The following is a 10,498-nucleotide window of genomic DNA, read 5'->3' as shown; positions in this document are numbered from 1 at the left end:
CTACATGCACACACACAGACAGAGCAGGGTTAAAATATGAGACATGGTGCAGCAGCCTGGAAAGGACTAGATAAAAATCTCATTGTATGATATGGACATCATTCACCTTTCAAAGGTCAACATTAATGAAAGTGTCCGTGAATTCAACTAAAGAAAATTAGTTAATAATAGTTAATAATTTTCTGACCCATTCTGACTACATTTGTAGTTAGCACTCTCCAAGAATCACACAAAAAGCTGTGGGTAGTTTGAAGACTTCAGAGTGCATGCACACTTTATCACTGCATGATCATCTAAGCTATTGTATGGAATCTTACTGTGCAACAGTCACCTGATATTTGGACATTAGCATAATTACTACTTTTGCTGTTTCTGTAAACAGGATTTCCCAATGTTCTTATCAAAGAAAAAAAAAAGCAAATATTGACAGAAGAATAGAAAACAAGGACAAATGAGTAGTTGTTGTTTTAATGTAGTGGCATACTAACTTCCATCAGAGGCTTGGCAGGCACCAGTGTATAAGTAAATGTCATCAACAGCTATGTCCCCTTGCCAGCCACCGACTGTTCCCCTTATGATGATCTGAAATGGACAATTTTTTAAAATGATTAAAGGGAGGATTGTATATGAATAGGATTCCAATAAATACTGTTTTACTGACAAAGTGTCTGTAAATTTATAATTTAATGATATAATAAATGTTATGTGCACCTTTACCAAAAGAGAAAGTGGCAAAACAAATATACATATGCAGTCCTTCCATCAACAAAAATTATTTTCATTTTACATCATATAAGCTGACCTTTAATACTCTGCTAAAAAATATTTTCTGCTCCATAAATTTTGTTGTCACTTTCTTTGCCATCAAGATGATGACATGAAGTCTTGACATTCTTCTGAACCCAGGTTACGGTGATGGTCAAAGGCTTGCAGACTATTTTTTCACTTAATTTTTGAAATTAACATATTATGAATTAAACCTCTATATTTAAAAATGATTTTGAACTTGGATCAGCTTTTTCGTTCACTTTAAAGTTTACTTATATCTTAGTGCAATTACCTCTTCACATGAAGCAAGTATTCTTACTACAGATGTGTATTTCACTAAACATAATAAATATTAAACATTATTTACAGCCTCAGCTACCTGAAAATCAACATCACTGTTTATGGTAAGCTGGACCGACTTCCACTGGTCTCCCTGAGTACCAGAACGAGTCCATCGTAAGGACTGTTGGTCATGGATGATAGTATAGACAGACAGATTACCAATGCTTGGGCCATACATGTGGTACCAAAAGGAGAAGCACCCAGTTCCAAATGCAGGAGACATGACAGATGAGAGAAGATCTGCTCTGTCACCAATTTTTCGTGGTGGGGAAGACTCCAAATAAATGTAGGAACCTAGTAGTATAGTTAAAAGTATGTGACATGGTTAATTTGACACTTAAAGCTTATTGAATTATGTCATCAAACTTTTTTGGGCAACATAACCATTTGAAAGAGACAGTACTGGTCACTCTAATGTAGTACTATATAGTAGTGTACTAAGTTATGTCTTTTTTTGTAGAGGGTAAGGGTCAAACAGCTCCCAGGACTGTCCCTTTCTTATGCCAGCTGTATTGGTAACAACCAGCCTTGAACTGTCCACCCATGGCTTCTGGTTATTGGATCTATTGCTATACCAGGAAATTAAAAAGTTGCCTGAACCACTTGGAGACCATGACCAGACAGGGTGGGGAGGGGGTGAACACTGGCACCATGGGGGCTGGGAAAGGTCGTGACGAGACCAATGAAAAGGGGGTGGATGGTTCTCGAATGTACGATCAATAAGTAGCATAGTTTTAAGGTTGAAAGAGGCTTTTTGATTTTGGAGGTGAGAGTGGAGAGACAGCAGGCCAGCTGCTGAGTGAAACTCTGAATAAAATCTACAGTTGTGTGGCAATTTTATCTTGTTGTGTTCTTGTACGACAAGCCCATCCCATACACTAAAAAAAAGGTGGTTTATGTAAAAGAAAAATCTGATAGTTTTTATTATCAAGATATATCTGTAATGACGTAAGGAAAGAAGCAGGGAAAAAAAAAAGAAATCTTACCAGAACCACTGTGGTCTGCGCTCGGTCCAGTACCTGCTGTTGGGGTGGACTGGCTGGATAAAGTCCAGTCAAAGTCATCATTTAAGCTCTGCTTCCAATAACATAAGTTCTTGTAGTCAAAGAAGCATTGAGTTAGCTCAATGTCTGAAATTAACAATGAGCAGTGTAGAAGTCATAGTAAGTAGTATCTAGAGGTCAAGTGTCAATTCAAACTGAATGACCTAGCACAGAACCATTATAGAGATGGACACAATCCACAATTCGTTGATTTAGCCCTTAATGCTTTTTCTACACTTTTGTGTTTTACAAAAGTACAGAAAAATTCACTATTTCTCTCTCTGTACTCAAAGAAATAAAAGTAAAACAGTCTAGTAGCTGAGCATGTCTCCAACTGGCAATTTCCTGCTCTAAAACGGCTCCCCCTCCTATGGTAAAGACCTTTCAAAACTAGCTAACTACAACATGAGAAGACTTAAATTCAATTATTTATTAAAAATTTTATCACAAGCATAATAAATATACTATAACAATACAATATTTGCAGTATAATATACTACTAAATTATATCAAAATTAATTTTATTAATTCATTCACATTTACTTTACATCAACAACATTCAAAGCTATGTAGTTTTCTTTTACTGTATGAAGATTATATTTTGTAAAAGTCATTGGTAGCAAAAAGGAAAATCACTTTATATCAATTCCGAACATCACATACCTGATGTTCCTGACAAGTAAGGTTGTGTAGGACAATCGCCTGGTACGATGGCAGTATCATCAATGGCAATTTTACCATGGTAACCATTGCCAACAACACCTTCAAAGACAATCTGTAACAATTATTGAAAGGAAATGTAAAAGTACCATTTAACTTTTATAGACTTTTTTAATGTTATTTCTAATTCTCATGCTATCCTTACCACCACTAAATGTCTTTCTAAAATACTTGTTTTAGTTTATTCCTTGTTACTCATCGAGGAGCATAGGGCCTCAACAATACAATACTTGATAAAAGTTTAAATATTTGGTGGTCTTCCCTCTCATTTTGAAAAAAAACTTGAATAGTACTTCCTGAATCGTAGATAGTCAAAAATGGCACTGTAAAAACAGTACAGGCAGGTTTATTGATAACCTGCTAATGAAGGAATCATCTCACCTGAAAAGGTTTTCCTGTGTATACTGTAGAAATATTGACCTGCCCTGAATTCCACTGGTCCCCAACATCCCCTAATACCTGCCACAAAGATGCTTCTGTGGAAAGGCTGTCATGGGAAGTGTTTGTAAGGATAAATACCGTGAGTGTTCCAGTTTGTACACCATGCATGTAGTACCAGAAGCTGAAGCAGTATGCAGTGAAGGGAGTTGCAGGAATCACCTTGATGAGCAAAGAAAAATAATAATCATGAATTCACTTGTTGTAAACTATGAATATGTTAAGGTAAAAACTTAAGCTGCATGAAACTAAAACTATATCAGATAAAATGTATGCATACAAATAAAAAGATCATGATTTGCATGAAAAGTATAATGATAAATAAAGAGCATAACTGGGTGAAACCCTGTATACCTGGGATGTAAGACGTGCATTATCTCCAGGAATGTGAGGAGGATCAGACTCCATAAAGACATAATAACCACTGGCTTTGCCCTGTGTATGGTCAACTCCAGGGCCTACATACTGACTGTTGGTGCTTCCTTTGAGGCGTAGCCAGTCAAACTTGTCTGTGCCATCATGAACATTAGTCCAGAGACATAGGTCTGTCTCAAAGTTACAGGAATCTAAACAAAAATAATGAAAGCACTCAAAAGGCTGCAAGGAAATGATGAGGAACTATAACAACTAAAGCACAGATAGGCTGGATAAATTTAACTGCCCAAGATATTTTTTATGCAAACATCAACAACAGAACAACCATGCTTTGATTTTACAACACTGTTGTAAACCCCACTGCAAAACAAACTTGCTTATGGCAAACAAAATCTGTTTTACAAAAATGAAATCATCTTGTATTACGTGTATCTGGGCATGCTCCATCTGCAACAGTGATGTCATCAATTGCAGTATCTCCCAAGTAACTGGAGCCAATTATTCCTTCAAAAACCACCTGTGAAATTTGCCATTTTTGCACTGTTAAATGCATTTAATGTGTCAAAACTAAAAATAAAATTTAAACCATTTTTGCATTACAATCATGCAGAGTGCTCTGATATAACAAGTAAATATTGAAGCAAAAACGAAAAAAAAAGAAGAGCCTTTGGATACCTTTCTTTCTTGCCTACATGGGGTATATACTATGGGCCAAAGATATCAGACTACATGATCAAATCTTCCTGAACTCAGTCATGATGGCAAGAGTAGCAGAGGATAAAAATACACCAGGAAATACCAGTGCTCATACTTACTACTTATATGGAAGCAAGCATGTACTGCATTCATGCAAATAAATTTTGTCTTTCTTCCCTTGTTCAGTTGTCCTAAATATATGCATATTTTTCTTCTTAACCATCACCTTGTATATACTTATCCACCCTTCTTTATGTTTACTACAATTTTTTTTTCTTCTATAATGCTTAATCACTTCATTTATGTAGTTAATTTCCTTCCCTGTAAAGGGCGAGGGCTAAATGGAAAAAAGCGCTCTGTTGCTTATTTTACCCCTCGTAAATAAAGAATTGTCATTGTCATTGTCTTTTTCCTTTTTATAACCTTTTTCTTTATTATTATCTAATGGAATGAAGTGTCGGATTCTTCTTCAAGCTTTTCACAAAGTCTGGAGAAAATTCCTACATAAATTGTGAAGATTTACCTGAAAACTGCTGATGAGAGTGGATAGTAACTTCAGCCTGCTTCCACTCATTGCCTTGATCAGCTGATCGTGTCCAAGCCGGAGAAGGCAACTGTGGTAGCTGGTTCTGAGCCATAGTATATACATTGAGGGTACCAATGCCACTGCCACGCATGTGGTAGAAAAAATGTAGGCAGTGCTGGTGGGCATCTGGGTTATCAAATACCTGGAATAATAATCACACAATCAAGATGCTCAAAATGGTTCGGGCACAAAGATGGCCTCACTGGCATGAGTTCACCCAAACTGTGCGCCATCATTTCTTTCCCTATGACTGCTACCTCCAGGAACAAGAAGAGAAAAGAGAATCAAGATGCTCAGCAGTGAAAGAGTGAAAGTGAGTGACACATACACAGCAACATTTTTAAGAAAACTTGAAAAGAAAGTTCACGTAATAATTCTCAGCCAGCATGGTTCCAGACCAAACACTGGAAAATGTATAGTTAAAACTTGCCTAGGTCTTTTTTTTTCCCTAAAAGCTTGACTGACTATCGAACATCTAGATTTAGAGATTATTTCAGATGTTCCATACTCTGAGTTATCAGAAGAATTTGTGTTTAACAATTTGTAATTTATTAGATAGGAATACCAGCATAGTTTGTCCTGTTTATTATGTAATGAAAACAGTACAAAAGGGATTTAGTTTAGAAATAACAGGTATCAATTTCTTTCTTAAATGGAAAATGAGACAGTGCAACAACTATCTATAGATATTTCCTCATAAGTACTGGAAGAAAAATAAAGGACAAAGAGCATTCTAATGTCTAAATTGGTTATATTACCTAAGCATAAGGATTTTTGTCTCGTGTCTAAATCAGACATATTATTACCACTTTTTTTTTAACTTTTACACTTGAATGTGAGCTAAGGAGCTGAAATGCCTATAATGTTTCATGAATCGCAGAGAGGTGTGCATGTGTAGCTTATTAACCAAAATTAATGATAATAGACGTGATAAGCAGACAGCACAAGGAAAGGCAGATTTCAATGCATTACCTTACTGATGATACGTGCAGTGTCATTCTTATGTTGTGGTAAGGAACTTTCAGTGTAAAGGTAATGTCCAGCAAGTGTGCCGTATGTGTGATCAGCAAAGGGTCCCGTTCCTGCAGTGGACGTACCACCACTATTTAATGTCCAGTCAAACACATCCGTTTTGTCTTGAATGAAGCCACAGAGTTGACCAGAAGTGGATTCAAAGTCACAGGTGAAAGACAGGGCTGCTGTTAAGTACAAAAATCATTTCAATATTAAGCTGCATCATGAAATGCATATAATGCAGAAAGCCAATGCAAAAAGTTAATATATTCACCACAATGGAAGTCAAATTTTCCTCTGTTTTCCATGAAATGTGTGGACAAAAAAACCCCCCCTGAAATTTCACCATAAAATTTACTGCTACACAGGACATAAAAAGTTACTTTACTTGTCGGAACAAGTGCCATGCATGACCCTGTTGGGAAGGCAATATCGTCAACAGCAATATCCCCAGAATAGCTGGTGCCTCTTACATATTCAAATATGATCTGTTTAGACAAAAAAAAACAAAGTGGCATTAAATATCAACATTCCCCTGGAATAATAAAATGTCACTAAGGGTCTTATACAGCAACTAACATTCTTGTTGAAACCTTTAGAATGGTTTCTTTTCTTATTATTTACACTCTTTAAATTCTACAAGAAAACAAAGCTAGCCCTTTCGAATTTTTTCTCTCCTTCTTAAACCACTTTAGAAAAGTTTGATAGAATTACTTATTTGTTAGGATCGTGGCTGTTATTGTTCTGAGCACAGTGAGTGCAAAACCAAAATCAATGATTCACTAAAATAGAATCTTGCTCTCCATTTGAGTTAAAGCAAAAGAGCAGCAGCTGTGCTCACTGAATGAAAAGCATTCTGGAATGGTCAATAGGCATGATGGTATAACAAAATTTTCCTACCACTTGACATGCCAGGCATGTCTATTGAATGCAAATCTCATTGAGGTGGGATCAAGACACTTTCATCAAAATGACCACAGTGACAGTCTCTTTTTGGCTAAACATAACATTATAATGCCTAAACATGTTTCTCTGCCACAATGATGCAGAGGAAATGTGGTCTCCATCAGATAATGGGCACTAAACATGGTAGTCTCGATGCCAGATATACCTGATATGCCACAGTGGGCGTGACTTGTACCATGGCATGAAGCCAAGAAGCTCCCTGTGTACCCTGTCTCTGCCAGATAAGACTTCCAATACCAGACTGTCCTGATGACTTCATGTAGACATTAAGCAAATTTACACTGGCTCCAAACATGTGGTAATAGAAGGAAAGACAACGTGGGGTGTTATCTGTTATCTGGGGGCTCATTAAACGTGCCATATCATCTGGATGGGAGGTATGTGAAGGTGCGATAAATATGTACCATCCTTGACCTGCAGAGAAATGAAGAACAGTTGGAGATTTTAGCATTGCTTCTGCAAGATGATGATTTCTTTTTTCTGTAATAGTAAGTAAAATCTGTTCTTTTTTAATTTCTTCTTTATTAAAACAATTGGTCTGCACCTACTACTTGCCAAAATATATGTTTTTATTGCAGAACTGCTTATCTTCGAGCCATCTGTAAAAGATTATAAATGTTAAAGAAACTATTCATCCATGTTTAATAAAGAGCCTCTTTTCATCTCAGTCACGTGCTGCTTGTCACAGCTGACCTGTTCCAAGTGTGTGGTCATTGATGGGTCCAGCTGACTGTGTGCCAGATGGTCCTTGAGTGCGAGTCCAGTTAAAAATGTCATCAACAGCCTGTTGCCACTTACAGTAGTCTCTTTCAAAATTGCAGTCATAGATTGTAGGAGCTGATGACAAACATCTATATGTACTAATTATCAAACTAACATAAAAATCATACAGAAAATGTTTCATGTTTCCCAGAAGAATCACCATAGGTTTTAGACTATATCTTTGAGCTAGATGAATGGCAAAATAGTCTCTAAGGATAAATAAGGAAACTGCTTCAGACTGTAAGCTTCTGTATGCCGTTTAACCTTCTAATATTTTTCACAACTACAGTGGAACCTCGGTTAGCGAACGCCTCGGATAGCGAATATTTTGGTTAACGAACAAAAATTTCGTTAAAAGTTTGTCTCGGATAGCGAACAAAATTTCGGATAACGAACAGCCATGTCACCACACGTGACCGACCAGCATGTCATCATTCGCGCTCGAGACAAAGTTACGATCGGTCGTTCCTTATCTATGCGCATCCATCTTATTTAGTGATTATTATGCTTTATTTTAATAAGATAATCCTCAATCATGATTCCAAAGATTAAGAGCAATTAATAGTAGTGAGGTAATGACAAGGAAGCGGCCAACAAATGAATTGAAAAAGGAAATGATTTTAAAGTATGAAGGTGGCATGCGTCTGTCGGATATGTGATGTATTACGAAGAGTTTTACAAAAAAGGCAGAAGGAACAGACACTGGACAAGTTTTTTTCCTTTAACCTCAAAGCTACAGAAAAAGGTTACCCCCGATTTTATAATGTCACGTGTTCATGGAGGGGGAATCCAAGCAGTAATTCCACCCCTTCCTCCCCACACCTGCTTCCATCCACGCCGTCAAAACGGCAAGTTTTCTGATATTTAAATGCTTTTGTTAATGTTTTTATGTTTAACTTCATTTATATTGCATTATAACTGTTCTCATTAAAACAAATACATATATAGCCTGCAACTTTCAAATATTAGCGAGTCAACAGGGGCTGGGAACCAATTAAATCTATTTCCTTTATTTCTTATGGAAAAAATTGTTTCGGATAACGAACATTTCGGATAACGAACAGTTTTCCAGAACGGATTAAGTTCGTTAACCGAGGTTCCAATGTAGTTTCTAACTGTTCTTGATAAATTACTATTGCAAAATAATATTCTTTTCTTTCATATTTGATTACAGTTAAGTGTTTCCCTTTCTTAGGTAAGTAATGTTAGTTTTATGATATTTATGTGTTTGTCTAAAGACCTAATAGGACACACTAACCTGAAGTGATGGCAGATGTGGTACTAGCTGCAGGTGAAAAGGTCGTTGTTGTCTGTGTGGCTGGATTGGCATTCAGTGGATTTACTGCAGCAAGGATATGCATAATGAAATGATGTGTCAATGCAGTAACCAGTGATCAAGAAACTTCATGTGAAAATGAATTGAGATAACCAATAAACTCCTCTTTACTCTCAGATGCCATTAACAATGACATAAATTCAGTCCCACAGCTTTGGAAAATATTAAAATATCTACCTATGTAGAAAAAGTCATACTTACTTGTGCATGTGCTTGGCTTGAAATTGATGTCATCGATAGCAATGTCTCCAAGATAGTTGGAACCAACAGTTCCTTTAATCCTAAGCTGCATGAATAGGGAAGTGCAGGTATTTAAAAATACATATGCATCACACCCCCATTCATGAAATAAATACACTGAACAAACATACATTTACATGCACATAAGCACATACACATTTACATGCACATACACAATCATCCATTTACACTTGTACATGCACAGGTGTGCTCACACACACAAACACACTTTCTCTACCTGATAGCGTTCAGAGTGACTATTGATTGGTGCCGTGGCGAAGAGCCATTGGTCCTGCTGATTGCCAGACAAAGACCAGAGAGTGGTGGACGTGTTACTGTGTGTTGTAAACATGATAACGGACAGTGTGCCAATCCCACTGCCTTTCATGTGGTACCAGAAGTTAATACACTGTTGGACGTGGCATCAAATGTCTGGCTCTGGATAATAGCAATCTGCCCAGGTAGCTGTGGTCTGCTGGCTTCAATGAACAGGTAGTGCCCTATAAGGATGTCAGAAGCATAAAAAAAGAACAAACGTTTAAAAAATGGGATTTTTACAATTAATACAATTAGTATATAAATATGATATGTGATTTTTCAAGACAATGTTCACTTTAAATTGCTACAACTTATTAATCCACAAGGGCAATTCCAGATAGTACTCATAGTAGCAGCATATAGGTAATACATAGACAAGTTGAAATATTGTCTCTCACACACTAGATATGTAAACACATAAATTCCCACCAACAGTAGATGCAGTTGATTACCATAGGTCACATAGATGACACAGCCAGTAGAGTTGATAAAGTAAATAGCACATGAGTAAATGAATTGTGGTGATAACTGGTTCTGCATACAGGCATTGCATAACTACAGCCAGACCACAAGAGTGAAAACTCACACGCCAATATAATGAGAAATAGAGAAGATGCAAGATGCCTTCTTAAGTATTTGCTGATGACAAAGGGCTGTACAAATGAAAAACAAAAATCACCCATGAATGCAGGTTCTTGTCACCAAACATTTTACAGAATATTATCTATCTCACCTTGTTGATTTAGCCCACCAGGTGCATTAAGCCTGGTATGGTCAGAGTCTGGTCCTGTGAAACGACTGTCTGTAACTCCCTTCCCAATCAACCAGTCAAATTGGTCTATATCTCTCACATTTATCCAAGTGCAAAGTCCATTTTCGAAGTCACAGGCACCT

The 10,498-nt window shown here is 36.8% G+C and overlaps 1 protein-coding gene across 1 annotated transcript; it reads right to left on the bottom strand.

The window, feature by feature from the left end:
- Window positions 1-3,831: 3,831 nt before the first annotated feature.
- Window positions 3,832-10,454, bottom strand: LOC112558586 (MAM and LDL-receptor class A domain-containing protein 1-like). The gene is made up of 11 exons (XM_025229127.1): window positions 10,338-10,454; window positions 9,525-9,786; window positions 9,248-9,332; window positions 8,969-9,052; window positions 7,642-7,785; window positions 7,094-7,362; window positions 6,371-6,470; window positions 5,941-6,167; window positions 4,906-5,110; window positions 4,113-4,203; window positions 3,832-3,877 (listed from the first exon to the last, which is right to left on the bottom strand). The coding sequence occupies exons 2-10, from the start codon at window positions 9,672-9,674 to the stop codon at window positions 4,193-4,195; spliced, it is 1,275 nt and encodes a 424-aa protein (XP_025084912.1). The 5' UTR covers window positions 9,675-9,786; window positions 10,338-10,454; the 3' UTR covers window positions 3,832-3,877; window positions 4,113-4,192.
- Window positions 10,455-10,498: the final 44 nt, after the last annotated feature.

The sequence above is a fragment of the Pomacea canaliculata genome, linkage group LG3 (genome assembly GCF_003073045.1).
Source record: "Pomacea canaliculata isolate SZHN2017 linkage group LG3, ASM307304v1, whole genome shotgun sequence".
Lineage (NCBI taxonomy): Eukaryota > Metazoa > Mollusca > Gastropoda > Architaenioglossa > Ampullariidae > Pomacea > Pomacea canaliculata.
Note: the sequence above shows the minus strand (reverse complement) of the source record. Positions and strands in the feature narration are given on the sequence as shown.

Bases quoted from the DNA above. Each gene is read 5' to 3' on its own strand.
- LOC112558586 (XM_025229127.1), bottom strand. From the start codon at position 9,674: ATGAAAGGCAGTGGGATTGGCACACTGTCCGTTATCATGTTTACAACA. The intron at 6,471-7,093 runs GTATATCTGGCA...TTGTCTAAACAG, and splicing joins CGCCCACTGTGGCATATCAG to ATCATATTTGAATATGTAAG. The intron at 6,168-6,370 runs GTAAAGTAACTT...TGTACTTAACAG, and splicing joins CATGGCACTTGTTCCGACAA to CAGCCCTGTCTTTCACCTGT.